Consider the following 27998-nt stretch of genomic DNA (forward strand, 5'->3'; position numbering starts at 1 on the left):
GAAGACACAACTTCCATGCACTCGAATACTCGTTGAATACCTCCCTTAGATAAAGTGGATCAGGGTACTCATGCTTCACGACTGGCTACTCGTATTTTTGTGGAAATGATCGGCCGTAGACACGATCATGGGGAACTGCGAACGGCGAAAGCATCGTATCAGTGTTACCTGCTCACATCTTCCGGAGGTACCGACCTATTTTACTGCCGCGCCAAGTTGCACGTGATATCCACCGTTTGGAGCTGCCCTTGTTTTACGACTACAGTGATTCATTGAAGACCTGAAGAATCAAATGTAACAAGTCTTGGGGCATCAAGTGGAACGTGACCTGGACGCGTGGCCGAGGAGCAAGTCTGTTGTTATCCAGTTGTTACCTGTTGTTATCAGAGAACGAGTTGTTCCGTTGCCTTCCAGCTTACTCCTTCGGGTCGCCATACCCAACCCTGCCTTTCGGACAAAGTCACTCATGAAGACCCTGGCACCGCCACCACTCGTCGTCAGCTGCAGCACCTGAACCAACCTGGAACGACCCACCTCTGAGCCGCACCGACCATCCTCCTGAACTCTCCTCGACATCAACCAGCCTGCACAAAGCACAAACACATCACCATTTCGCGGGACTATCCGACCTCATTTCGTGCATAATCTCCCACCGCAGCCATGGCGAACGACGAATACGATGTAAGCCACCGGTTCCCGCTTCTCCCCTCATGTTTTGCGTGCGCGTGCCTTGCGCTAACCCGAGATACTTGAACAGTTCCTATTCAAAGGTGCCTAGCCGACCCAACCCGATGCGCCTGCCCCCATCCACCGTCGCGTAAAACCCTCGACTGACGATCCCGTGCTTTTTTCCTAGTGGTGCTCATCGGAGATTCGGGTGTCGGAAAATCCAACCTGCTTAGCCGATTCACGCGCAATGAGTTCAACCTAGACTCCAAGTCGACCATCGGCGTCGAGTTCGCCACGAGGTCGATCCAGATCGACAACAAGACGATCAAGGCGCAGATTTGGGACACGGCGGGCCAGGAGCGGTACCGCGCCATTACCTCTGCCTACTACCGCGGCGCTGTCGGTGCGCTGCTCGTCTACGACATCAGCAAGAGCCTCTCGTTCGAGAACGTGACCCGGTGGCTGAAGGAGCTGCGGGACCATGCCGACAGCAACATCGTCATCATGCTCGTGGGCAACAAGACCGATCAGCGGCACCTGAGAGCCGTGCCGACAGAGGACGGCAAGAACTTTGCCAGTATGTTGCTGCGCCATTGGGGGGTGGCTGTGGTGTGGCCGCTCGGGGAACACAAAGCTGACGATTGTTTCAGGCGAGAACGGGCTTTCTTTTATCGAGACATCCGCCCTCGAGGCCACGAACGTCGACCTCGCTTTCCAGAACATCCTGACTTGTATGATCCCCGCTGTGCTATTTTCTCTATTTGGCCCGCCAGAGCTAACCTTTCGCGCCGCACAGCTATCTACCAGATCGTGTCGAGCAAGAGCCTGGCGGAGGAAGGAGCAGACGTCGGCAAGAAGTTCGACCCGAGGGAAGGCAATAACATCTCGCTCAGCCAAGAGGGGGCAAAGGAGGAGTCGAAGGGCTGCTGTTAATACCCGGGTCCGGCACGATTGCATGGCGTCACTTATGTCTGATACGAACTGGGGAAATTCTTATGGCCATGGGGGACACGGATCTGCTGCACCTTTGGGACGTTGGGGGGTGGTGAATTCTTGAGGGGTTTATTTCCAGCTTTGTTCTTTTTTGTTCTTGGTGCTTTACCTGTGCTTGCTGGGATTTCGCGGTGGTTTACCAACCATCCTCGACGGACGGATCACGAGGCATTTAGTTGAATGGACCTGAGGCAATACACCGTTCTTAGATGCGTAGACAATAAATGTCGAGCTGAAGTCATGATCACCCCTCAGTGGGGTGTTGAGGAGCGCGAGGGGTAGAAGATAGGAGAGACGAATCGACGCCCAATGGGGTTGGAGGCGTCCTTCCCTCACGCCTGCCTCGAAGGTTACGGGTTTCGTGGTCATAGCTGGAGTCCCACATTTAAGCACATGAACCTCCTTTCCCGTTTGCAGCGTGCAGAGTAGGCAGGCCCAAAAAGGCCAGTTTTGGACATATTTTCCTTGACGTTTTGTCTCGAGTTTCAGCGAGCCGCGTCTGCTTGAAACGGTGAAGTGAACGGGAGCGATAAGGCTTATCAGAGAGTGGGGCGCGGCTGGCAGCTCAACTTTTTTTCGTCGATTGCCTTGCATCGCGGCCCCACCAAGAACATTTATTCCAACCACCTAGAACCGCTCTGCCGCGTTCATCCGCTCTCATCTCCAAGCCCCGATTCCCCAGCCTGCCTTTTCAGGGGAACACATCGACAAGATGGCAGCAGTATACAAGTCACTATCAAAGAGCGCCTCCAAGGCCGGCAAGGACACGGATGCCAATGGCACTGTTGTTGAAAGGAAAAACAAGCAGAGGGTGCTTATCCTTTCGTCAAGAGGCGTCACCTACAGGTACGGACTGGGTCAATGGGTATTGGTGACCCCTAATTAACTTGAGCAATAGGCATCGTCATCTCCTCAATGATCTAGCGGCGATGCTTCCCCACGGCCGGAAAGACGTCAAGTTCGATTCCAAGTCGAAGCTGTACCAACTCAACGAGCTAGCGGAGCTTTACAACTGCAACAACGTGCTTTTCTTCGAGGCGAGGAAAGGAAAGGATCTGTATATGTGGCTTAGCAAGGTCCCCAACGGCCCGACAGTCAAGTTTCACGCCCAAAACAGTGAGTTGGGTCTTTTGAGCCTGGGACGTATTATGGGTCCAAACAACCGCTGACCAGCATCAAGTGCACACAATGGAGGAACTCCACTTTACAGGGAACTGCCTCAAGGGCTCACGACCAATTCTTTCCTTCGACGGTGCCTTTGAGACGGAACCGCATCTCCGCGTTATCAAGGAGATCTTCCTACACATCTTCGGCGTTCCGCAAGGCGCGCGCAAGTCCAAGCCTTTCATCGATCACGTTATGGGCTTCACCGTGGCCGACGGCAAGATTTGGATCCGCAACTACGAGGTCCGGGAGGTTGAGAAGGTCAAGGGCGAAGGCGGCGACGAGGAGGAGGAGGCGGCGAAGAGCAAGGGGCGCAAGAGCAAGGGTGGTGACAGCGACACGGACGTCAGCCTCGTTGAAATCGGGCCGCGGTTCGTACTCACGCCGATTATTATCCAGGAGGGCGCGTTTGGTGGGCCGATCATGTACGAGAACAAGCGGTTCATCTCGCCGAACCAGGTCCGTTCCGACCTGCGGAAGGCGAAGGCGGGGAGGCATGTCGCGCGGACGGAGCAGCAACGGGATACGCTGGCGCGGAGGAGAGGTCTTGGGTTGGAGGACGGCGGGAAGAAGGACCGCAGTGGATTAGATACCCGCGAACTGTTTGCTTAGAGTTTGGAATGGATTCTGGGATGGCGTTCTTCGGGGAGACATATTACTGAGTCTTGTGTGCGGATGCCATGATTGTTTCGCGCGCCGGCAAATCGTAGCTTCGACTTAAAGCCATCCACCTTTGTCCCCATCCGAAAGCAGTTTGCCAGCGAGTCTACGGCATCATCCTGGGTATGTATTGTGAACCTTTTGGGCCGGAGACTTGAACCACCAACAAACATGTTGAACCTTGACCCCTGTCGCTTGCACACAGGCACGGACCTTTGGCTGACGGGGAACTCCGGCCCGGGGTAACTGACCGGGGTGACACGCCGGTGGATGCAACATCGCCCATCGCCCGTCACCCATCTCCCATATCATGTCAACAAATAACCAAGTTGGCACTTTTCCCATCAACAAGCGAACTACACATAGTCATTGCCATTGTTTGATGGCAATGCCTCCAATGCGCTCCCGAGACGTGACACACGTTACAAACACCATGGCCGATCCCAACCAGCGATGCGGCCGCTGCCAATGCAGCTTCACTACGACCCTCCCTTTTGATAGCCCCAACGTCGGGGTTGATAAGGAATAGGAGACTTGGGGTACTGTGGTCCGGCAGTTGACAAGGCGGGAGTCAAAACTCTCGTGTCTGTTGTCACTGTTTGGCCTTTTCTTAGTTGTAGTTTGGTTTGGTTTCACTTCTTTAAGTGAGCGGAGCGGCTATTGAGAGCTGTTGGTGAGAGAGGCGTCCCAGGCGACACTCTGACGTTTGTGGTGAATCGACTTTTATTCCCCTTTAATTAAGATTGGTAGGCTTCGAGACGTCTTGGTTTTCAGTTCAACGGGCTGTTAACACCAGTCTAGACAACACTTGGCCGAGGACTTCAACATGTCGCCTGCCGAGACCGTTCAGCAAGCCGTTGCTGGCCAGCAGTCCGCAGCTTTACCCATCCTACTGGACTCCTTGCCGGCCGAGACCCTAATCGAGATCCTCTCATACACCGACTTTGAGACGTTCGACCACATCCGCGCCACCAGCCAGCGGCTCAGGTCCGTCACCGACTTACACTGGTACCGGATCCTCCCCAGCATCATCGAACGCGACTTCCACCCCGTCAAAGAGTTCTTCGACACGCTCTTCGACGCGGACGTGCCGGACGGCATGACCTGCGCCCGCCTGCTGGACTTCTGCCGGGTCGTCAAGCGCTGGGAGGCCGAGTACCCGCGGCTCCGCTTCGCCAGCGTGCCCATGTTCAGCCGGAGCCTCCGGCCCCACGAGCTCGGCCGGCTGCGCCAGGCGCTGTATCTCTGGTGGAAGTTCGCGCGTATTTTCCATGGTCATGCGACCTGCGCTGTTGAGAATAGTGTCGATGCCAGGCGTGCGTATATGCGGCAGTTTTCTTCGGCGAGGTTGCACGAGGCTTATGATCTGTGGTATGTTAGACTGCGCTCCTATCCCCCGGGGTTTCCCTAGTGCCGTAGTTTAAGAGCAAGTGAGCTGATGTTGTTGGGCAGGGAAACGGTCCGTCGAGCCGTTGGGGGGAGAGTGTGTCCTTCCATTACCGCCATCATGGGGCTTGAAGTAAGTGAGAAAAGGGCCTCGTGGCTTTTGTTCCGTGAGGTTGAAGTACTGACCAGAATGGTACCCCAAAAGGACAAGTTCTTGTCAAAGGAAGCGGGAGCGCGCATTGGGTGGGGGGACTACCCCGTCAATAGCGATATCGTCAACACCATGATGAAGTTGCTGCCCGATGATATCCTCCACCTGCTTGTGTATCGGCACAGGTATGCCACCAAATCAAGCGTTATCGACTTCATCAGGTTTCGACACCCACGGTACGCACATACCATGCCTTATCTACTCCTCCCTGCCACCAAGATATAGCAGTTGTTAATGCAATGGTCCAGGATCGAGGAGAACGTTGCGACCTTCGGGGAAGCCACTGTGAACGTCTTCCGGGAACGTGACCTGTCGTTCCTGGGGCCGTTTTCCCAGGCTGGGTTTCCAGAACCCTATGGCGGCATACTCGATCACAGACACCTCAGGGTGGAAGCGCGGCGTGTTGTCCACGATGGTGACGCTGGTGTAGGCGATGCCAACTACCCTGGGCTCTCCTCCATCACTAGGCGTGGAAGATTGGAACCGAACTTGTAGGAATCCTCCGTCTAGCTAGCTTGGCCTTTTAGTCGCCTTCGTTGCTAGAGGATGTGAAGCGGGTGTTCGAGTCTGATGGTTCTTTTTGGATGCGTTAAGCAAGGCTGGATCTGGCTCGAGGCTTCCGTGCTCCTCCCTCTAGACTCAGATATAGACGGCCATGGGTGACAATAATTTGCTCTATTCTTTCACTTGCATTCGGCAAAAAGACCATTTGCGCCCGGGTTCTTTATTGCCAGACCAGGTCTCGGTCAGGCATATCTTGATGCTGGCAGCAGTCCCGGGCCCCACGACGGGACAAGTTGGTACATTGGAGCAGCCGTTTGACCTGAAAATCCAGCATAATCATGAAAGGATTTCTAAATAAAAAAGTGCCCCAACCATTTTCTCCATCGCTCAATATACCAATAATTTCTTCTACATCGTGTTTGCCACAGGGGGGTGTTGGAAAACAAGGCGCTAGGATCAAGTGTTTTGACTATTTTGTAGTGGGGGTGGCGGCTGCTCGCCATTCACCCAGCCACTCGCGCTCCCTAAACACCAACCCAAGCAGTTCGGTGACCGACCACTTACTTGACCGCGGGCCCACGCAACCGCGGTCATTAATAAAAGTCACCCTTCTCTTCGTAAGTCAACGCTATCTCTTTTGGTATAATATCACGTCATCTGTTGAGTGCCTGTGCGCGACGCATGGACGAGAAAGGGCGGGAGGCCCAGAGGTGCAAGTCGCCAATGCATCGAAGCTCGTGCCATTCCCGACATATGTATGCTCTCTTCCTTTCTCTCGCCCGCCTTCTCACGACTGCACTGCACTACTTCTACTACACAATCCCATTTCAAGAAACTTTGAGGATTCCCACACACCCACCATCCATCCTTTGGCATTACCCAGACCTTTAAACATTCTAACTCGGACTTTAGAACTCTATCGTCTGCATCTTGCTTGGCCTTGTCCTTGTCGCTCCTTTGCTGGCCTTGTCCTAGCAGTCACCAGAGCTCAGTCACGTCATCTGAAGGATAGGCCTTGGGACCGGTCCAACACATTTGGTAGTCTCCATTCAGCGAGACTGTACATCTTTACAACCTACCTACAACGCCTCGTTCGTTGTTGCACCAGATCTATTCGAACTCTACCAACTGCCCTTCCGGGGTAGACTGATATAGCTGCGTCGCCGAGCCGTTTTCTCGCGGGCACTCAGCCTAAGATGGATGACAACGATGACGATGTCGTCATGGATGGTGAGGACCACCGTATGGCTACTGGCCCTTCGCCTTCCAACGGGTTTCTAGATCCAACCACGACGGGAGAAAGCTCATTAGAGACCACGAATGGCCAGAGCGCCAACGGAACCGCGCAGGATGACGACCAGGAGTCCGACCCGGCTAACTATCAGGATCGTTTACGGCGGCGGGGCCTGCTCCCAACAGGCTGCTGTTACGATGACCGGATGAAGCTACATGCAAACGCGGACTTTGGGCCTAACCCCCATCATCCCGAAGACCCCTCACGAATCGAGTACATCATGAAGACATTCAAGAAGGCCGGCTTGGTGTTTACGGGGTCCGATACAGACCTCATCCGCATTATGCAGAGTGAGCCAACCAAGTACATGTGGCGGATTCCCGCAAGGGAAGCAACTAGGGAGGAGATCTGCGCTGTTCACCACCCAGGGCATTTCTTGTGGGTTGAGGGTCTATCGCGGAAGTCAACACACGAGCTACGCGAGCTCTCTACTAGAATGGACCAGGGAAGAGATTCGCTCTACGTCGGCAGCATGACCTACGAGGCATCCCTGATCTCAGCTGGCGGGGCGATTGAGACATGCAAGAGCGTGGTTGCTGGCATCGTGAAGAACGCCTTTGCCGTCATCCGGCCGCCAGGGCATCACGCAGAGTTCGACGCGCCCATGGGATTTTGCCTCTTCAACAACGTTCCCATCGCAGCCAAAATCTGCCAGGCGGATTACCCTGACCTCTGCCGCAAGATCCTGGTCCTCGATTGGGATGTCCATCACGGCAACGGCATCCAGAACCTCTTCTACGACGACCCCAACATCCTCTACATCTCTCTCCACGTCTACAGGAACGGCGAATTTTACCCCGGCAAGCCCGACAATCCGATGACCCCCGATGGCGGTCTTGAGCACTGCGGCGCCGGGCCCGGCCTAGGCAAGAACGTCAACGTTGGCTGGCACGACCAAGGGATGGGCGACGGCGAGTACATGGCAGCATTCCAGAAGATCGTCATGCCGATCGCCCATGAGTTCAACCCAGACCTCGTCATCATCTCGGCCGGCTTCGACGCCGCCGCCGGCGACGAACTGGGCGCCTGTTTCGTCTCTCCCGACTGCTACGCCCACATGACGCACATGCTCATGTCGCTCGCCGGCGGCAAGGTGGCCGTGTGCCTGGAGGGCGGCTACGACCTCGAGGCCATCTCCAAGTCGGCGCTGGCCGTCGCCCAGACGCTCATGGGCGAGCCGCCCCCGAAGATGGAGGTCCCCAAGATCAGCCGGGAGGCGGCCAAGGTGCTGGCCAAGGTCCAGGCGTACCAGGCCCCGTACTGGGAGTGCATGCGCGCGGGCGTCGTCGACGTTCAAGAGATGCAGGCACAAGAATCGTCGCGCTTGCATGACGTGGTACGGAGGGCGCAACGCCAGGTCATGTCGGAGAAGCATGGCATGCTGCCGCTGTACATCCAGCGGGATATCCTTTTCAAGTCTTTCGAGAACCAGGTGCTAGTGACTAGGGGGATCCAGACTGCTCGCAAGATTGTGGTTATTGTCCATGACCCGTAAGTTACCGTCCCGTGAGGGGCCTGCTTGGTCTGTTACGGCTTGACTAACATTCACTCCTAGACCGGAGCTCCATGCGCAACCCCATCCGCTGGACAACACGATGGAGCCTCACAACGCATGGGTGGTAAGCATACGTACTCTTGTACCGCCGCTAATTAGCATCAACTAACAATGACAGACGGACGGCGTGACACGCTATGTCGATTGGGCCGTTCAGCAAGGCTTCGGGGTTATCGACGTCAACGTGCCCCACTACATCACGCACCCGGAGGTATGAATCAACTACAACAACTCCCTCTTAGCCACGGCCCATGCTAACAATCCTCGCTACCAGGACATGGACGCCTTCACCGCGCGCGCCGACGAGCGCACTATTCAAGCCCAGGTACAAGAATTGATGTGCTACATCTGGGACAACTACCTTCAACTCTACGACACAGTCGAGGACATCTTCCTCATGGGCGTGGGCAACGCTTACCTCGGGATCAAGGTCCTACTAATCAACCGACGTCAGCCCCCCCCCCCTCTCCCGCATCCCACCCCCCCTCTCACCCATCGCTAACCAACCCCTCTATTCCCCAACAAACAGTCGACGTCAAATCGCGCGTAGCCGGCGTCGTCAACTTCGTCAACGGCAGCCTGCGGCCCGTCAAGTCGGACGTCGACGGCGACCTGTCGTCGTGGTACAAGGAGCACTCGCAGGTCTATGTCGCCAACGACCACGCCTGCTGGTCTGACCGCAAGGTCATGAAGCGCCGCTTCGGCAACGTCATCCGCGCGCAGGTTAATGGCCTGACGCCCATGATGGCCGAGCACTTTGCGGATGTGCAGCAGTTTGTGATGGAGAGGATGGGGGAGGAGCGGGAGGGGGAGGGGGAGGGGTTGGAGTCGGAGGAGGAGGGGGGGAGGTGAAAGTGAGGTGAGGTGAGGTGAGGTGAGGGGTTGGGCTTGGGTGGTGAGGGGAGGGGGGGGGGATGGGTGATTAGGGACGGGGTTAGTGGGATTTTGGTTGGAGAGCATGTGTGTACTATGTACTGCGTAGTAATACGGGTTTGGAGAGGAGGATGGGATTCAGATGGGGGGCCCATGGGGTTGGGCTGGGGTATTTTCGTTGCTTCTGATTTCAAAGGGGAGGTGTGTACATGGTCACATGGTCGCATATGGACATAGCGAGGCGGGCATGTTGCTCGCTAGGAGCAGTGAGGCGCCCGTACAATACCTGCAAATTAAACACTGTCTAGCTTGTTGAGTGACGGTGGTTGGGAGCAACCTAATGATGAACATGAACGCCTGAACACAAATCAACCCTAACCCGCCCTTCCGTGCGAGCGCGAACCAGGCACGTGACCATCGCGGCAGTCCGCGAGATTAAAGTTAAGCGCGTTACGCGTCTGCATGGTATCGCATTAGTGGGTCCGGTACTCGAACTTTTGGGAATCTTCAGCGATTCCTCAGCCTCGTCCGATTCTTCCCAAACAACGATCCGCTCATTGTGCACGGGGATCGAGTCCGAGTTATTGTCAGACGATATCATTGCACGACTGCGAAGCCAATATTATGGACCGAGGTAGAAAGTAAGTACAATTTCGTTTTATGTCTTGGTTTCGTCATGATCGTCAAAGTTGAGGAAGTGGGATGCGGGAGGGGAGAGGAGGGAGGGGGGGATGGGAGGGGACGATAACTTCATGTGGATGTCGTCGCAAGAGAGGGAGACAGCCAGAAGCTGGAACAAGTCTCCAAGGATGGGGGGTTGGGGCACAGACAACTACCACGACCATCTACCGCGACCATCTACCACGACGACGTCACAGACTCGACAAGTCACGCACGCACCGACCGCCCACGCCCAGCTATGAACCCTCTGTCCAGCCTCACTGGGCCTCGCTTCCCCTCGATACTTCCTAGTTCAAATCTTCTCGCTCCGTCCCGCCACCGATCACATCGTCCAGCATTCCGCCCTTCCAGCTACTTTTGTCACTCCCCCAGCACTAGAAGTCTATGGAGCGCAACAAGATCACATACTCGTCGCCATTTGATTTGCCGCTCATGGCTTCCGGAACTCCCTGGCGCAAGCGGGAGTCCCGCCTGGCGAGACTCGGGCCACGGTTCGACGATTCAAACCTGGACAAGAAAGCACAAATGGATTGTGTGAAGCGCTGGGAGGACATAATTCACGAGAAGGAGCGCGCCAATCCCGAGTGGATGAAACAGTGGCTGCGGTGCTACGGTCCCTATGCCCTCAAAGCTCTGTCCGATACCCAGTTTGCCGCTGTGCTGGGCATTCCTCTCCAGTACCTACACCGTGACAGACTGCGCCAGTGCGATTTGATCCATTTGGTGCGCGGCAAAGTTTCCCCGGTCCACACTCTGTTGGTCGGGAACTACAATGTGCAGAACAAGAGACAAAACAGAGAGCGTCATCGGCGCTCTCTGTCCAAAACCCACAACCTGCACAGGTCTTGGATTGATTACCAACCCAAACACAAAAGCCCACTTCGACAGGTCTGCACACCGGACAGCCCGAAATCGCCTCACCCTACTACACCCAACCTTATTTTTGGCGCTTGTCTGGATCGGAGGGATTAGGGTTTACCCATCCAACCTCCACGGCCCGGGAGGATCCGAGGTATCAAAGACCTCAGCTTGCGCTTATTCGCCTTGATGGTTCTTGCATTCCCGTTGGAAATTCACACCACGGCACTTTGCGGCCGACATCTCGGACAGCCCCAGTGCCAGAGCAGTCCCTACGACCCAAGGCAAAGAAAAGCCAATATCATTCGGGCATCAAATCGAAGGAAATCGGCCAAGTCAGGAAGTCGAGCTTGGTTTCAGGCAGTCGGGTCAGACAGCTGCTAGTCCGCCCAGGGTTGCTACGGTACACCCGAGTATCAACAAAAAGCTCGGATGAACACCACAGAGATTTCCAGCCCAAGAAAATCCAGAAACGCGACCTCGAGTTTCTTCAACCAGCTGCGGCTGCCACTTCCAAAGACCATGACGAGCTTTCCGACCCGGGAAATGGTAGACGCCGCTTCCCATATCGAACGCAAAATGAGAAACCGCGGGCTGCACACGAACCAGCTTGCTGCTGAAATCGCCCAGCCTGGTATCGGAAGCGAAGAAGTCCCCGCTCTCGTTATCGACGACGGCAGTATCGGCCTCGGCCAGCTGGACGGCTCCTTTGAGGAAATGTCTTCCTCTTCGCAACGCCGTCAGCGCCAGGAACGTGAGGCGGAACTTGCTCATGGCGATCGCATTATTCCTTCCCGGCTCACGGGCGCAAATTCTATTGTCGTTCCACTGCGCCCTAATCTGGCGCGCATTCCCGAAGGGCCCATTTCTTATGCTTCGAATTCGTCTCTTCGGCTTGGTCCCTACACCGTTACTAATCCCCACCCTAGTAGGTACGAGGATGGAGAAGTTCGCCGTTATGGGGCCGGAGAATCCTACCGACCATTCAACCGTGATCGATCACCACCACCCCGCGCCCGAAGCCCGTTGAGGGAACGGCCCCGGACCCCGCCAGTGGCTAGCGATAGTTACGTACCTGGCAGATCTCCCCGCCGCCGGTCGCGTAGCATAGACCGCTTCAGGCGAGAACGGTCCAGAGAGCGAGGCGGCGGCGAAAGCTGGCGGCGAAGCCGCAGTAGGGTTCGTAGCCCAATTCGGCGCCTCTCACCGAGACGAAGCCCTATCAGACGCACACCTCCCCGATTCATTTCCCCACGCCGGGACGACCGAGGCCTTGATAGAAGAGACGACAGAAGGGACGACCGAAGAGACGACCGGAGGGATGACCGGGATGAGCGGCCCAGGTCGCCCATGCGCCGGGACTTTGAGATGAGGGATATTAGGCGGAGATCGCGGTCCCCGTTTGAGAGGGATAGGCCGCTGATTCGTCGGGACCGATCACCCCCGAGACGCTCGCCGCCTCCTGGGCCACGGGGAGGCGGCATGTATCGCCCTCGCTCTCGAACGCCGGATCGACGAGATCGCGATGACCGCTACGTGGGACCATCGTATCGGCGCCCGTCACCACCGCCTATTCGGGACTCCGTACACTCTTCCGCGCTGCCTTCACGATCTGTGTCAGGCAGGTCCTCACCCCGGCCCACATCTGTACGCCGAGACGACCGATCCGTACCGCAGTCTCCGGCTGCGCGATCTCACATATCGAACGCACCGACGCCCACTACTGCAATCCCGCCGGTTCGTGACACCCCAAAGCCACAGCCGCCGCCTCCTCAATCCTCACAACCAGCCGTAGCCAGCCAGCCCACCCCAAAGCCCCACGCAGGAGATGCCAATTCGACCCCGGTGAAGTCACCCCCGAGAGGCCCTGCCGCCCTTAGAGTGCCACCCACAGGGCCCGCGGCAGCGAGGAACTTCACGGCCCCAGCAACACCACAAGCTGCACCCTCCCCTCGTCATCTCCCACCGGGTCCCACCCCGTCCCGCCATGGCGCTACCAGCCCCACCGTTCCGCCCGCAGGTCCTCGTGGTTACGTCCCACCTCCCCGAGGCGCGAGCTTCACGGGCCGCGGCGGCAGCAGGGGTGGCTGGCCAGCCGGCCCAGGACGCCATTCCATCTCGGGCAGCAGCCAGGCCGGCTCACCCACCGTCCCTCCCGGCGGACCCAGCAGCGGCATCCCGACAGGGCCCCGAGCCCAGTCCACCTCCTCCGCCTCGGGCTCCCCCTCCCTCACCTCCAAACCCTTCAACCCCCCCACCGGCCCATCATCCGGCACCAGCGGCATCGGCAGCGGCGGCATCGGCAGCGGGCACCCCCTAGCCGGCCACGCGCGGCCGACGCTGGCGCAGAACCTGCTCAACACGATGCCGCCGCTGATCCCGGGGGGCAAGATCGACCCGTCTTCGCTGCCGATCGAGCTGGACCCGCACCACCGGCGGCTGCGCGAGGAAGAGGAGCGGCTGCGCGAGGAGCTGCGCGCCAAGCAGGAGAAGCTGCGCAAGAGCCTGCGCGTGTGGGACAAGCTCGAGCGCGAGAGCAAAGGGTTCGAGCTCAAGAGTGATTTGAGCGAGCGGAGCTTGAAGAATATCGCTGGTGAGGGGTTGGGGGGGGCGGCTTTTTAGGCTGGCTTTGTGTGTTTTGATCTGGGGGAGGGCTGGTTGGTTGGTTGGGTATGCGAGGCTCTGCTCAGGCTGGGCTACCTACCTAGGTACCTAATCAGTGTTGATTAAGTCGGCCAGGCAAGGCTATCTACCCTAGTCCGGGCTGATCAGCTCCGGTCAAGCAGACCTGGCCAGGCCTTCTCAGGTCCAGTCAGGCAGAGCTAATCGCTGCCGATGGATAAGAGCAAAACAACAAAACGAATAAGGGCGTGTGTCGAGCCGTTGGCTAAAGGCCCCTTGACTATTGGAGGAGACCGACTATGACGAGAGTGTGGTGGGATGTTGTGCTGCACAGGAGAAGCTATTGTCTGGATTAACTGACTGACTTACCGGCTGGCTGCCTGACTGACTGGAGGAGGATGGGGAGATTGGGAGTATGCAGAAAGGGGGTTGGTATCAAGCATGCAGGCGGGGCGGCGCTGTTTTCCTCCATTTTCCTTTACTTCTCGGCCCGGCCGTCGTCTGTTTAATTCCCTTTACTTTTCTTTTCTTCTCCTTATATCATATCAAGAGGAACTATCAGAGGATCCGCGGTGGTAGCAGTCACCTAAGTAGGCACTCAGTCTATCAGCCAGTGCGTCAGTCAGTCGGCCAACCAGTCAGAGAAGTTGTCAGTATGTATTTGTTTGAGTAGGGAGTATTAATAATATGGACCATGAACCAAACATAGACAGACAAGCAGAGACAATGTGCATTAGCCAGATGATGAATCATTTTCCAAGCCGACAGTAGTCAAAGGGAAGAGTCGGCATTATGCATTCGGAATTTCCCAACGGGGAACCCTCACACAGCCAGAAAACGAGGCATGGACAAATAGCAGAGCTTCTGCACAATCCGGACATCCGGTTCTGACATCATCATATGGACGACATGTAGATCAGCACGGAACAAGGCGAGCACATCTTCGGAACTTGGTTGCTGGGACTTTCTTGATTTTATTACCCGGCTAACTCATCGCTTACCAGGAAAAGAGGGCTACCGGCCCTCCACTACAGCCGCGGGGTGCAGCTGAGCTATTTACCAGCATCGACCTTGGCGACGTAGGCTAGGAGGTCGAGGACACGGCGAGAGTAGCCCCACTCGTTGTCGTACCAGCTGACAAGCTTGACGAAGTTCTTGTTGAGCGAGATACCAGCCTTGGCGTCGAAGATGGAAGAGTTGGGGTTGCCGTTGATGTCGCTGGAGACGATGTCGTCCTCAGTGTAGCCGAGAATGCCTAAGAGCAGTTAGCTTATGTTATCCCGTAGGACTATCCAGAAAGTAAACTCACCCTTGAGGGGGCCCTCAGCGGCGGCCTTGAGGGCGGCCTTGATGTCGTCGTAGCTGGCCTCCTTCTGGAGGCGGCAGGTGAGGTCGACGACGGAAACGTTGGAAGTGGGGACACGCAGGGACATGCCGGTGAGCTTGCCGTTGAGCTCAGGGATGACCTTGCCGACGGCCTTGGCGGCGCCAGTGCTGCTGGGGATGATGTTCTGAGCAGCACCACGACCACCGCGCCAGTCCTTGGCGGAGGGGCCATCGACGGTCTTCTGGGTGGCAGTGTAGGAGTGGACAGTGGTCATGAGACCCTCAACGAGGCCGAACTCGTCGTTGATAACCTTGGCGAGGGGAGCCAGGCAGTTGGTGGTGCACGAGGCGTTGGAGATGACCTGGGACTTGCCATCGTAGGTCTTCTCGTTGACGCCCATCACGTACATGGGGGCATCGGCCGAGGGGGCCGAGATGATGACGCGCTTGGCGCCACCCTTGAGATGGGCGCCGGCCTTCTCGGTGGTGGTGAACACACCGGTCGACTCGACGATGTACTCGGCACCAGTGTCCTTCCAGGGGATGGCGGCGGGGTCGCGCTCAGTGTAGAACTTGACCTTCTTGCCGTTGACAACGAGGTCGCTGCCCTCGACGGCGATGGTGCCGTTAAAGACGCCGTGGGTCGAGTCATACTTGAGCATGTACTCCTGCAGAACGGTTGCGGTTAGCTCCGACGTTTTTTGGTAGAAGCTGTCCCGGGGGAATCATGACGCGCAACTTACAGCGTACTTGGGCTCAATGAAGGGGTCGTTGACGGCAACGATCTCGACATCCTCGTGCTCGACGGCATTGCGGAAGACGATACGGCCAATGCGGCCGAAACCGTTGATGCCGACCTTGATAGCCATTTTCTCTATGACGCGGGAGATGAGTGAGCTGCTGTGCGGTTTTGGAGGGGTAGCTCGAGCGCGGGGTAGGTGCAAAACAAAAGGTTGCAGAGCTCAATGGATGACGGAAGGGAGTAGTAAGATTGGATGAGACTGGGGACAGGAAAAGCTTTTTAAAGGCTCGGGTTCCAGCTCAGTCCGGAACCGGGCAGGAAGAAAGCAAGATGGGAATCTCTGTTTGGTCGCGCAGGTCCGATACAGGCGGGATGAGGCAGGTGCGGGGTCCGTGGGGGAGGCTTTTCGTTGCTTACCTGGAGTGATAGAGAGATTCGGTGTTGACTAGAAGGTCTTACGTGTTGTCTGGGACGGGGGATCGTCCGAGGGAATTTTTGATGTGATTTGAATCAACGGGGAGATGGAGAAGGGAAGGGCGCGGTCGTGTTGTGGTGGCATGAGCGACAATAAAAATGGTTGAGCCCCTCGCGAAGGTGGGGTGCTCTTTCCCAATTCCTTTGCATCACAGATTGCGCTGAGGTGGGTTGGTGGGGCAGCTCCCATCGCCTCCGTTGCGACCTTGTTAGCGAGCAACTTTGCTGTCCTGTCTGTTTCGGTCCGACACCCAACAAAAGGCCGGTGTAACACTGCGGCTCGGGCATGGCGAGACCAACAACGCGTGAGGTATTTCAGTAGCGTTCATCCTTAGCTGCATCCTCGCCACAGCTGCGGCATATCGCCGTCACCGGGCAACTCCCCGTCCGGCCATCCCGCTTCAACAGTAAGCGAGCTGAATGAAGTCCGATGTGGTGCTTGGATTTTGCCCAGAGCCGTCGCCTTGCTTGGTTCGCAAAGATCCATGGATTGTGGTTTTAACCCAGTCACCCAATATCCCAGCAGCTACGATCTCTGCATCCTGCGCCGTGCAAGTTAAAAATGACTGGGCGTGGATGGGGGCTGAAGCTACATGAGTCATCTCTAGCATTCTCCCAACGTAAATAATCACCGCTGAGAACAGAAATAAGCAGTGGGATCTAAACCACAGGTTCATCTCTTCATCGTATGACTTTCTGTGTACGTGCGTGGTCGGTAGTATACCCGTTTTGCCATGGCTTCGTCAACCAATTCGGACACCCTCTCTCTCCCTGGCCTCCAAGCATATTTGGAGAAACTTGGGGTACCAATTCGACTTCCAACATTCCCATCCGCAGATCTTATCCACAACCCCAACGATGTGTATCGTTCATATATTGCAGCTGAGCTGGAGAAGCTGATTGATTGCGATCGAGTGTTGCTCTATGAATCCCTGCAGCGGACCAGCACTCCGTCCAAGGGAGATCTGGTCCTCGTAGTGCCGCGCCTCAGGATAAAGGGCGTGAAACCGAACGAGTTGGCTATTGAGCTGTCTTCCAAGGTATAGGAGCTACTTATCAGTCTACCACTTACTTTATTGCTCCTTACCTGGCAATTCTAGTGTATACATGTGTAGTTCCCGACCCTCCTGCTGGTCAACCCTCCCCTCCCTCAGGATAGCTATCTCCAGTTCTTTTACTCGCCCAAGACCCTCCCTCGCCTAATTCTTCCTTTCATTCACGAGCGTAAGGAGTTGTACGGTAGGACCACGGCTCCTGGGCCCAAGAAAAAGGCCATCGTCGAGTTTTCGTCGCCGAATATTGCCAAAGAGTTCCACGCCGGGCATCTTCGCAGCACTATCATCGGTGCCTTTATCGCCAATCTCTACGAAAGCTCGGGCTGGGATGTCGTGAGGATCAACTATCTCGGAGACTGGGGAAAGCAGTTTGGATTGCTGGCTGTCGGCTGGGAGAAGTACGGCTCGGAGGAGCTCCTAAAGACCCAGCCGCTTAAACATCTCCTTGACGTCTACGTCAAGATCTACGCCGATTTCGAACCCGAGAAGGCCGCTAGCAAGCAGGCCAGGGACGAAGGCCGAGACACGGCCGAGATCGAGTCTCGCGGGCTCTTCGCGGCGCGTAATGCCTTCTTCAAGCGTATGGAGGACGGCGAACCGGAAGCCCTCGCCTTGTGGAAACGATTCCGTGATATCAGCATCGAGCGGTACATTGACATCTACGCTCGGTTGGGCATCAATTTTGATGTATATGCTGGCGAATCTCAGGTGGACCCGGCGACAGTGGCAGAAGTCGAGTCAATCCTAAAGGAAAGGGGTGTTTACGAAGAGGGTCAAGGGTCGTGGATGATTGATTTCGCAAAACATGGGGCGAAGCACCTTGGGACTCCCATCCTGCGTGGCCGGACGGGGACAACGACGTATCTGTTGAGGGACGTCGCGGCCATTTTGGACCGAGCAAAGCAATATTCGTTCGACGAGATGATCTACGTCGTCTCCTCGGAACAAGATTTGTACTTTCAGCGCGTCTTCAAGACAGTCGAGCTGATGGGATACCCAGACCTTGCGGCGAAGCTGAAACATGTCAACTTTGGTAAGGTGATGGGCATGTCTTCACGACTAGGGAAGGTTCAGCTGCTGAGCGACATCCTAGACAATTGTGGGAGTGCCATGCACGACGTCATGCGCACAAACGCTGTCAAGTACGCCCAGGTGGAAGACCCGGACGCCGTCGCCGACACGATTGGGATTACTGCTGTCATGGTCCAGGACATGTCCGGCAAGAGGATCAACAACTATCCGTTTGATATCAACCGAATGACGTCGTTCGAAGGCGACACGGGACCCTATCTACAGTACTGTCACGCCCGGCTCTCGTCCATCTCCAGGAAAGCAAAGCTCGCTGGTATCGACCCGGCTGAGGGTGATATCGATTATTCTTACTTGGAGGACGACCATTCTGCTGCCCTGCTCCGGACCATGGGCCAATATCCCGATGTCATCGGGCTCGCTTTCAAAAACCTGGAACCATGGACGATCTTGACGTATTTGTTCCGTCTAGCTCACCAGCTCTCCTCGAGTTATGATGTGCTACAAGTAGTCGGGGCTCCAGAAGGGCCTGGAGCAGCTCTCGCCCGCGCGGCATTGTACGAAAATGCCCGACAGGTCCTAGGAAATGGAATGCAGTTGCTTGGTATCAAGCCGGTAAACAGGTAGGTCTCCGCGCTCCCCTTTGCCGTTTACAGTGCTAACAGTGTCTAGGATGTGAGGTTGGCTAGACCAGGTGTTCCTTTCTAAACGAATCTACATGAATAAGAGCGGGTGTTGAAGCCTTGTCTCGAGGTCGTTTGCAGTCACATTTGTTTTCTTTTATTTTCTCTCCCTGCTAGTCTTCTGGTTCATAAATCAAAGCTTGCCGTAACTCTTGAATAGCCCGAGCTCTCGATGATAGCCAGGTGCCATATGATTGCCTTCTTTGAACACTCTTCGCGGTTTTGAATGCCAAGCTTGGCATCGACTGCCTTACAAGTAGTCTTGTCTTACGGTAGCAGCGTGAGCGAGTACCGCTCACCGTAAGTCACTCCTTAACGTCGGGACTCGGAACTCACTTCGGGACCTGGTGTCAATCACGAAAAGTAAGGCGACAAGGTCCGGTAGGAAACGGACGGGTTCGGCTAAAACTGGGCCGCAACCACGGTAATCTCGGCCTAAGGCCCGAAGGCTGCCGTCAACACTCCCGATTGCCCCGCCGAGTTCCAAAGCCGAAGTGGAGATATGGACTTCAAGGTTCCAGGCTATCAGGGTGTTTCCGTTGCGGTTCCGGGGCAATGACACCACCGACCATCTGACCCTTGCCCGGATGGTGTGGTTACTGTGGTGGTGTTGAGGCCGTTCTCAAGTCAGCGGATACTAAGTTCATAACCCGTTCCCGGTAGATCCGCCAAATCGGACCGCAAAATGACCAGCTGTCACGCCACCGGCCTGGCAATAATCAGTCATTCGAACCATCTCTGCGGTTGGCAACACGTGTGGGACGGGTAGGTGACCAGTTCGGCGGAGATGTCGCTGGTAAAGAGACTATGCTGCCAAGACGAAGCGCCCGACTTTGCCTTATCGAGGAGTCGAGTTCCGAACCCACCGAGAAATCCCAACCAAACAGCTCGAGTGGGTCTTCGAGGTTGCATCTTCAACGTCCCATCAACTTTCACGCAGGACCGATGATTGAATGTGATGTGTTTTTCGGGCAAACAGAGCAGGAAGCAAAAGTCCGGGGGTGGTAAGTCGACTCACTCCCTTGATCGACCCGAGTCCTACAAGTATCCGGCCCTGTTTGTTTGACTCCCAGTTTGAGCTGTTGTTTTGAGCTTTGCTTGAATAGCCGCTCTGGCTCAGAACCGGGAAAAGCTATTGAGTGCACGCCCGCCGACTGGTGTTCCTTCTTTTCATCTTGTCAAGGACAAGTTCGAGTGGCTGGGAATGAGGATTCTCCTATTTCTATTGTGTTTGCGTCTTTTTGTGTGCTAAAGTCTCATTTGTTTAAAGGGGATTTATTCTTATAATTCTCTCGTGCGCGATTGGGCTCAAGCATTGACAAGTCGTTGGCTTGCACACTCTCTCCTCCATGTCAACGATACTCACGGGGCACTCGGGTGTGGTCAATTGTAATGTAAAGCAATTGGTCATTGTTCTGTGTACGCTACAGAGAGAACATCTAGCCGCAACTATATAAGGTCGGAGAGCTCGTCAATCTTGTGTCCTCTCCATACCACCTCCTACCGCCACTCCTTTTACTCTTTCTCTGTTTTTACCTCCCATCCAACCCTCCAGCCACCGCCACCATCATCTCATCACCTGCTCTCTCCCGTCCTCCCTCCCACAACATCCACAACCTCCATTAACCTCTCGCCTTCCCGCCCGAGCCAAACCGAACTAAGCTTGAACCAAGCCCGAAACACGCCCAACAGACGAAGAGCAAGAAAACAAAGCACAAAAGAGAAGAAGAAAGAAGCTCACACCTCCCCCTCCCCCTTCCCCTCCTCCCCCTCCCCCAAAGCAACACCCTCACCAACCCCCTTCACACCCACACCCACACCAACACCCCCCTCCCCACTCCCCATAACCCCCATCAACCCCTCCATCAAATCCTCCAAATTCCCCTCCACCCCCCTCCACAACCGAAACACAAAGCCCCCAGGACACGTCGCCACCCCGGCCGCGCGGGCGGCTGCCACGAACTCCCCCAGCATGTGCTCGGCCGCCGTCGTGCCCCGGGCCATCCGGTGGTGTGTCTCCTCGCCGGCCTCGCTGCGCAGCTCCATGTAGAAGGCGCCGTCGGTGAACTGGTAGTAGAGGCGGGGGATGCACTGCTTGGAGGGGTTGGAGGGGGGGGTGTCTTTGTTTGTGGTGGTGGTGGTGGTGGTGTTGGTGTCTTGGGTTGTGCCGTTGTTGGTGGCAGTGGTGGTGGTAGTGCCATGGGTGGTCTCCTGGGCCATGGGGTGGGCCAGGTTAGAGCCCAGGGTGCTCGTGTTGTCGGCCGTGGGCTCAGGTTTGGGGGTGACGGCGGTAGAGGCCTTGCGGGCGCGCGACTTGCGCTTGGTGGGCGTCTTCTTGGGCTTGGGCTTGAGCTCTTCGGCCTGCTGCTCGTGCGCCGCCGGCGTCGGGAAGTAGTTGGTTGGCTCGGGGATACCGGCCATGGCATCCGAAGCTTGCATGGTGGTGGGCATGGTGGGAACCGTGGAAGCACCATGCTGCGGGTAGCCTGTGGTGTGCCCGTCCATGGCCGACGGCAGAGCGGGATAGTTCTGCATGGGAGAGGGGTACCCGACCTCAACTGACAGCGTCGGGAACGGCTGCATAGGAGACGAGCTGGCGGCGTGGCTGTTCATCTGGGGCGAGCTCGTGTAGTCCGGGGCAGGAGTGCCGAGGGCAGCGGCACCGCCCGGGAGACGAGGACTGCCGACCAAAGCCTGTCCGTTGGCCATCTTGCTCTGGCTCGAAACACGGGTATGGGCGGTGGATGTGCGGGTGGGCGTCTGCTGGACCTTGGCCGATTGGGCGGAGCCACCGTCGAACCTCGGGGGGGACGTGTACTCGGCCATGATTGCCTGGTACACGGCCGACATGCCCCTCCTGGCTGGGATCAAATCAGCACCGCTGACCGGGCCCGAAAGCAGAGCCTTCTTGAAGACGCAGCCTCGCCGCTCAATTTCCTGGAGAATCCCCTGGAGGAGTTTGAAGGCGCCCTTGAGGAAGGCCTGTTGGTCATCCTGGGGGTTCGTAGCATTCACGGCGACGATGTGGGTCTTGATAACCTGCTTGATATGGCCAATGAACTCTGACCGGAAGTCCTCGATAGGACCGTCTAGTAGCGGCTGTGAAAAAACGGTACCGGTTTTGGCCTCCTTCACGACATGCGCGATGGCAGTACAAACACCGGCCTTGATCGCCGTGCCGAACTTCATCCCACCGCTGGGAGGTGAGATGCCAAAATGGAGGGCAGGGTCGATGGGGATCTGCTGAGGGGTCTGGACGGCCTGAGAAGGCGTCTGGTTGTCTTGAGCTGGGCTCTGAAGACCCTGGGGAACGGCCGGCACAGGGGGCGGCTGAGCAATGGAGACCACAGCGCCCTGCTGGTTCACGCTCTGGCGGCGCTTGGTAGGAATCTCCATGCCATGGCTGATAGACGCCTTGCGCTTGTTTTCCGACGCCGGGGTCGTGCTAGGTTGAGTCGGGGTGTGAGCCGAAGGCGGACACCGCATCTCGGGCAAAGAACCCCGGGTGGGCGGCTGAGACGGTTGCTTCATAAACATGGTGAAGCTCGAGGGTGCCTGGATGGGTTGCTGCGCCATGGGACCGGGGGTCCCGGAAGGCGTGTGCTCCGTGGCCGGCATCTGTACCGCCTGCTGCTTTGCAGCGGGACTAGTTGCCGTAAAAGCCTCCTGGATTTCCATCGGCATCTGCGTCGTCTGCTGAGCCGTGATATTGACATTTCCAGAGGACATTTGGTCGTCCATGCCGGTCATCTGAGTGGTCTGCGGCACTGATGTATCAACAGGGCCGGGTGTCTGTCCTATGGCTGGCATGCTGATATTGAAGATGCCCTGGCCATTGTTGGTAGACTGCTGAAAAGTAGGCGAGCAGACAAAAGGGTCCGACGCCATGACTTGGTCAAGGCCAAAGGAAGGCTCGGTAGTCTGCTGCTGAACCTGGTCAGGAATCGGCGTAGCCTTGGCTGTGGCCTTCTTTGCCGTCGCCCTCTTTTTAGCTGGTGTCTTCTCCTTAGCTGGTGTCTTCTTCTTGCGGGCCGGGGCCTTCTTCTTGCCCGTCGGAGTCTCGGCGGTGATGGTGCTGCTCCCCGGCTCCCGCTGGCTCACAGCAGCAGTGGTCGTCGACATGACTTCCGAGATGGACGGGAGCTGCGTCTGGGCGTCGGCCGAGAAGAATTGCTGAGCCATGTCTTCGCTAATCTGGCCTGCATTGCCCACACCTGGCTGGCCCTCAGCAAGCGGTAGCTCCGGAAAGGTGAACTGCTGATTGAAAGCTGTATCCGACAGGTCCGGGACGGTGAAGTCCATCTCAGGCTGGCCGCCGGCCTGGAACATGGCATCCTGATCGGCGAAAACGGCATCGAAGTCGAGAGGCTCATCGGATTGCAGTTGCATGTAATCCGGGGATTGTTGGATGGTATCCTGAGACGAAAAGACGGTCTGGAACTGCTGATCAAAGTTATCCGAGTCACCCTAAAACTGGAAATCTTGAGCATTGCCCGAATGCATCTGGGAGTTTTCGATATTGCCGGAGGCGATGTTCTCAAGGGAGACTGCCGCAAGATCGGCGGTCGCCCCAGTCATGAGATTCCCGTCCAAGTCACACATCACAGTATTGTGCAGCTGAGGGTCCTCGGGAATTCCAAACCCCTGACAGATGAGGCGCTGGTCGGCCAGGCGTTGAGCCTCACGCTGGGCCTCAGCAACACGCGCCTCTCCCTTCACCCTCTTCTCCTCAGCAGCCTGAGCCGCCGTGGCAGCAACAAACTCATCGCGAAGTCTCGTCTCCTCAGCAACCCGGGCTTCCTCCGCCTTGCGCTGCTCTTCGGCCTCGGCCTCCTTCTTCTGCCGCTCTGCAGCCTCTGCCTCAGCCTTCTGGCGCTGAGCCTCGATAGCAGCAATCCGCTGCTGCTCATCAATAATAGCCTGGGCGCTGACAAGCGCGTTGACCCTGCCGCGCCACATCTCGCGCTCGCGGGACTGCGTCATCAGGTAGGTGAAGTTTTCGTACTTGGCCAGCTCGCTCCGCTGCTGCTTATCCGGCTTACCGCGTAGGTCGTTGATGAACTCGGTGCGCTCGGCCTTTTGCTTCTCGGCGGCCTTGAGCGCTCGAGCGTCCTCGTGGATGTTGGCAATTATAGGGGCCAAGGCCGGGATTGAGGCTTTCCATCCTTCGAACGAGACGTGCTTCTTGGTCCAGGCGACCTGAGCTGTGATGGCGGATGCCTTGAGCTGCTCGGCGATGGAGTCGTAGTCGGACTTGGACTTGTTGGACTCGGTGGTGGTGAAGAGGGTCCAGTTATTGAAGGCCTTCTTGTACGTGGCGAGGAGCTGCATCTCTTTGCGGTACCGGATCCAGAAGTCTCCTCGGAGTTGGTCGGCGAGGATCGTGTCGGGCTTAGAAGGCATAGTGTTATGGTTGACTGGGCCGGCATAGCGGTGAGGCGAAGTGGGAGCGCTGATCATGGGGATGTCGACAAGGCGAGGGGGGTCGGCAGGTGGGCGCTGGGGAGTGGTCGGCACGATAACCTGCTCTTCGGTAATGACGGGAGCCATCTGGACGGGCTGAGCGCCGTCAGGGGTGGGACCACTGGCATTTTCTGAGCCGGGCAGCTTGGGGTCGGCCGAGGCCCCGCCATCAGTGAAAAGTGCCTTTTGCAGCTCCGGACCGAAAAGGATATTGCTGTTGAAATTATCCGTGGGGATTGATCCATTGTAGATACCGCTGAAGTCGGCAGATGAGCCAGAGGTGGGTATGGCAGAGTTACCCGTCGAAATATTGGACGACGCAGCGTCGGGGCGGCTGTCAATATCTGAAGTGCTGAAGGGAACACCGTTGCCGACGGTGACCTGGTTGATAGCGATGGCGGAGTTGCTAACTCCACCATTGTTTTGGAATTCCTCATGGGCGGTCATCGGGAAGGTCAAGAGATCATGCGTCACCGGAATCTGCTCGCGGCGATCCGAACCGCTCAGCTCACCATAGTTGTGGGCCGAGTTACATGTCTTCTTGGCTGGCGTCTGAGGGGCTTTGGCGGGCTCGGGGCCAGTAGTCGTGTGGTTATTCTCCTTGGGCAGTGATTTGCCATTGTCGTCGTTGTTGACATGTTCAGCATTGACGCCCTGATCAACGGGCGTGGTGCACAGAGAAGAGGCGAAATCCTGATGGTCAGAATTAGCAAACTGGTCGAGTCGGATCGATCTCCTTAATAACACTAACCTTTATCCCGGAGATGGACTGAGAAGAGGGGGTAGGGTGTGAGACAAGCTCGTCGTTTACAGCATGTGCAGTGCCTGACTGCTTGGTGGCAGCAGAACCACCGCCAGCGACCGGGCTGGCGATAGAAGACATGTTTTTATCGAGTCGATAAACCGGTTACAATGTGATGAGAGTCGATAATAAATCAGTGCCGCATAGTCGGCGGCGAGATGAGTGAGTGTTGGAGGCGATTTTGACGAGTGGTTGTGCGAATTGCGAGATCGGTCGAGCAGTGAGCCGGAAGAAGAGCAGAAGAAGTGAGAAAAGATGAGGGAGAGAACGATTTTGCGGCCGCGAAGCCACTCGAGAAACGGAGAAGTCGCCTTTGGGAGCGGATTATCTCGAGGTCGATGACCGGATTTGCGAACGAGGTTGAGAAGTTAGGCAGTCGAGATCAAAATGATGAGGAATGGTATCCTCAACTTTGAGATCAACTGCGGAAGAACTCGGAAGCAGAATTTTGGTTGTTGAAGATGGAAGTCGATGGTATAGTTTGGGAAAAGAGAGTCGGTTCACAAACACCAAGAGGAAGAAGCGGGAAATGGTACCAGCAACGAAAAGTTTTACCAACTTACCCCGCGAAACCTTGCTCGAAAGTGCTGCGAGGTTTGAAGTTTCCAAGTTCTAAAACTTCAAGAGCGTGTATGGCCTTCAGAGTAGGCACTGTAGGCGCAAAACACCATTGGCACTGTTGGGCCACTTTCAACTTACGGGCAGAATATCTCCTGTGATTTCAGATTATTCCAGACAGAAACAGCAAAACCACTCCCACTAGATCATGGCAGGATAGGGTACTCTTACATGGTTGTTGCATATGCTACTGAGGAAGCTGTGCTATTCAGCTAAATCAGACCCAGAGGGAAGAACCATAACTTCATCGAGTTAGGCAAGGGAAAATGACAAACCTAGTTAATACGAGCCTTGCCCTGGGAATGAGGTGTGGGGTATGCCCCAACGTGCGGAAGAGGAAGACTGGGGGGAAAGTAGCGCAGCACAGTATCACTCCCTCACCAACAGGCAAGGTGACCCCGACGTATTGAAGAAAGAAATCGGCTCTATTACTACCAGATCAGCAATACCGACACACCATTTCCGTGTGCCGGTCCCCCAAACGCCAATGAACACTCTTAACTCTGAGTAAAAGCGCAAAAGCAACCGTCCCAAGTGTACAATCTCCCTGTCCATCCATAATCAAGACACCTCCTCGACCATCTTCCCCCGAAGCCCCTCCCCGCTGGGCTTAAACACCTCGCCCGCGGGCCCAGTGAGCAGGTCATCGGGCACGGCCACCCTGTTGCCCGTCTTGGTGCTCACCCAGCGGATGAACATGGGATCAGCACGCTGGGCGTCCGAGTCGGGCGTCTCGTCGCCGGCGGCCAAAAGGGCGTTTTTGCGGGTGGTTTTCGGGGCCTGTTTCTTGAGGAGCTTGTTGATTGTTTCCATCTGTGGGATTTGGTGTTAGTATCATGCCCTGGTTCGTGAGGGAAGGAGGTGGGGATCGTACCTTGACTTCCTCATTGCGCTTATCACTGAGGTTGCGTCTGCGCCGGGCCATCTCGGCGCGGCGCATCGAGAGTTCTTCGGCGGTGAAGTGCTTTTTGGCTTGGACCTCTGTGATGTGTTAGAATCCACCGTAAGAGGGGAAAGAAAAATGGTAAGGGTCATTACCATCGGATAGCTTCATGTACTCGTGCGAGACATCGCCCAGCTTGGCCCGCTGGCGGGCCGTTAGCTTGGATAGGTCGGGCGTGTCGCCACGGCTGAGGTCGTCTTCGCCGCTCATGAGTTCCCCGTCGTCCTCGCCTTCGGCGTCCTCGTCGGCCACCTCGATTTCTTCTTCCCCTTCGGCATCAACATCCTCCTCTTCATCGCCTTCGGCGTCTTCCTCAGCGTTGGCGACCTCAACAGTGACGTCCTCAGGCTCACTCTCAAGCTCGCTCAATTCCTCGTCATCATCTTCTTCGTCATCATTGACGACCCGGGATTTCGGCACAGCTGTACCCCTGGCAACGGGCCTTGCCACAGGTGCGCTTCGCCCTTTGCTTGGAGTCGACGTGTTCTTGGAAGGCTTGGTGACCTTGATAGTTGGGGGCCTCGGCGCGGGGGTTAGGTCCATGTCGACATCTCCATCCGCGTCAGCGTCGTCGTCATCGCCTTCAGCATCAACATCCATATCGTCGCCGTCATCATCACCCTCGGCATCATCTTCGCCAACATCCTCCATCTGCTCATCGTCGTCATCCTCTTCATCCTCTTCCTCATCCTCATCTTCATTCTCGGCCTTAGCAAAACTCCGCGGGACAACCTGAATCTCCGATCCCTCCACCGACCGATCCTCATCATCTTCCTCTTCATCCTCCTCCTCCTCGTCATCCTCCTCCTCCTCCTCTTCCTCTTCCTCCTCATCCTCGCTACTCTCAATAACATAACTCTTCTTCCCACCCCGCGTCCGCTTACCCGCACCACCCGCCCCGCCCTTACCGGCACCACCAGCGGCCGTGACGCTACCGCCAGACTTGCGCTTGCCGCTACTAGCAGTAGCACCGCTGCTGGTGGCCTGGCGTAGCTTGCTGGAGGGGAGCTTGACGGTGAGGTGGATGTGCTGGTTGGCGTCGCCGGCGGCGGGGCTGCTGCTGGTGGCCGGGGACGACGAGGTGGCGGGCCCCCGGGTGAAGGAGGCGATGCCGTTCCCCGAGCGGCGGGAGCTGCGCGATGACATGGTGCGCTGCTCGGTGGGTTCTCGGTCTCTGTCGGCCATGTCAGTGATTGCTACGGTGGCGCGCTGGGCGGCCGAGCGACGCGGCCGCGAAGACATGATGCTGGTTTTGATGGGGCTGCTGCTGCTGCTGCTGCTGCTGCTTCTGTGGTGCCGTGGTGTGTCTATCTATCCCCGCGATAGAAGATGGGGATGCTGTGAATGATTAAGCGGTGATGGTGGTGATGGTGATGATGGTTGTGACGGTTGT

The 27998-nt window shown here is 56.6% G+C and overlaps 10 protein-coding genes across 10 annotated transcripts; 6 read left to right on the forward strand and 4 right to left on the reverse strand.

Moving 5' to 3' along the window:
- Positions 1 to 468: 468 nt before the first annotated feature.
- On the forward strand, positions 469 to 1825 carry B0H64DRAFT_130659 (ras family-domain-containing protein). Its single transcript, XM_062798115.1, has 5 exons — positions 469 to 681; positions 758 to 770; positions 857 to 1246; positions 1320 to 1400; positions 1466 to 1825. Exons 1-5 carry the CDS (start codon positions 661 to 663, stop codon positions 1600 to 1602), a joined length of 642 nt encoding a protein of 213 aa, XP_062661249.1. The 5' UTR covers positions 469 to 660; the 3' UTR covers positions 1603 to 1825.
- Positions 1826 to 2264: 439 nt separating this feature from the next.
- Positions 2265 to 3567, forward strand: B0H64DRAFT_130737 (Brix domain-containing protein). Its single transcript, XM_062798116.1, has 3 exons — positions 2265 to 2508; positions 2561 to 2778; positions 2843 to 3567. The coding sequence occupies exons 1-3, from the start codon at positions 2375 to 2377 to the stop codon at positions 3436 to 3438; spliced, it is 948 nt and encodes a 315-aa protein (XP_062661250.1). The 5' UTR covers positions 2265 to 2374; the 3' UTR covers positions 3439 to 3567.
- A 745-nt stretch (positions 3568 to 4312) lies between these two features.
- B0H64DRAFT_416683 (uncharacterized protein) lies at positions 4313 to 5578 on the forward strand (the record flags this gene model as incomplete). The annotated part of the gene is made up of 4 exons (XM_062805185.1): positions 4313 to 4857; positions 4939 to 5005; positions 5078 to 5259; positions 5332 to 5578. The coding sequence occupies 4 exons, from the start codon at positions 4313 to 4315 to the stop codon at positions 5576 to 5578; spliced, it is 1041 nt and encodes a 346-aa protein (XP_062661251.1).
- Positions 5579 to 6673: 1095 nt separating this feature from the next.
- B0H64DRAFT_458152 (histone deacetylase A-like protein) lies at positions 6674 to 9288 on the forward strand (the record flags this gene model as incomplete). The annotated part of the gene is made up of 5 exons (XM_062807403.1): positions 6674 to 8372; positions 8437 to 8500; positions 8555 to 8647; positions 8711 to 8885; positions 8966 to 9288. Exons 1-5 carry the CDS (start codon positions 6784 to 6786, stop codon positions 9286 to 9288), a joined length of 2244 nt encoding a protein of 747 aa, XP_062661252.1. The 5' UTR covers positions 6674 to 6783.
- A 2139-nt stretch (positions 9289 to 11427) lies between these two features.
- B0H64DRAFT_320766 (uncharacterized protein) lies at positions 11428 to 13470 on the forward strand (the record flags this gene model as incomplete). The annotated part of the gene is made up of 1 exon (XM_062800481.1): positions 11428 to 13470. One exon carries the CDS (start codon positions 11428 to 11430, stop codon positions 13468 to 13470), a length of 2043 nt encoding a protein of 680 aa, XP_062661253.1.
- A 1052-nt stretch (positions 13471 to 14522) lies between these two features.
- On the reverse strand, positions 14523 to 15665 carry B0H64DRAFT_416686 (glyceraldehyde 3-phosphate dehydrogenase; the record flags this gene model as incomplete). The annotated part of the gene is made up of 3 exons (XM_062805186.1): positions 14523 to 14725; positions 14780 to 15464; positions 15540 to 15665. The coding sequence occupies 3 exons, from the start codon at positions 15663 to 15665 to the stop codon at positions 14523 to 14525; spliced, it is 1014 nt and encodes a 337-aa protein (XP_062661254.1).
- A 703-nt stretch (positions 15666 to 16368) lies between these two features.
- On the reverse strand, positions 16369 to 16739 carry B0H64DRAFT_392941 (uncharacterized protein). Its single transcript, XM_062803599.1, has one exon. The coding sequence runs from the start codon at positions 16687 to 16689 to the stop codon at positions 16414 to 16416; it is 276 nt and encodes a 91-aa protein (XP_062661255.1). The 5' UTR covers positions 16690 to 16739; the 3' UTR covers positions 16369 to 16413.
- A 7-nt stretch (positions 16740 to 16746) lies between these two features.
- On the forward strand, positions 16747 to 18804 carry B0H64DRAFT_441177 (uncharacterized protein; the record flags this gene model as incomplete). Its single annotated transcript, XM_062806547.1, has 4 exons — positions 16747 to 16815; positions 16951 to 17052; positions 17128 to 18711; positions 18769 to 18804. The coding sequence occupies 4 exons, from the start codon at positions 16747 to 16749 to the stop codon at positions 18802 to 18804; spliced, it is 1791 nt and encodes a 596-aa protein (XP_062661256.1).
- Positions 18805 to 20001: 1197 nt separating this feature from the next.
- B0H64DRAFT_373057 (uncharacterized protein) lies at positions 20002 to 25125 on the reverse strand (the record flags this gene model as incomplete). Its single annotated transcript, XM_062802258.1, has 5 exons — positions 20002 to 20027; positions 20146 to 20194; positions 20715 to 23219; positions 23385 to 24935; positions 24994 to 25125. 5 exons carry the CDS (start codon positions 25123 to 25125, stop codon positions 20002 to 20004), a joined length of 4263 nt encoding a protein of 1420 aa, XP_062661257.1.
- Positions 25126 to 26010: 885 nt separating this feature from the next.
- Positions 26011 to 27940, reverse strand: B0H64DRAFT_130902 (PAPA-1-like conserved region-domain-containing protein). The gene is made up of 3 exons (XM_062798118.1): positions 26701 to 27940; positions 26537 to 26643; positions 26011 to 26475 (listed from the first exon to the last, which is right to left on the reverse strand). Exons 1-3 carry the CDS (start codon positions 27845 to 27847, stop codon positions 26224 to 26226), a joined length of 1506 nt encoding a protein of 501 aa, XP_062661258.1. The 5' UTR covers positions 27848 to 27940; the 3' UTR covers positions 26011 to 26223.
- Positions 27941 to 27998: the final 58 nt, after the last annotated feature.

This window comes from Chaetomium fimeti (assembly GCF_033439085.1).
Source record: "Chaetomium fimeti strain CBS 168.71 chromosome Unknown B0H64scaffold_3, whole genome shotgun sequence".
NCBI classification, from domain to species: domain Eukaryota; kingdom Fungi; phylum Ascomycota; class Sordariomycetes; order Sordariales; family Chaetomiaceae; genus Chaetomium; species Chaetomium fimeti.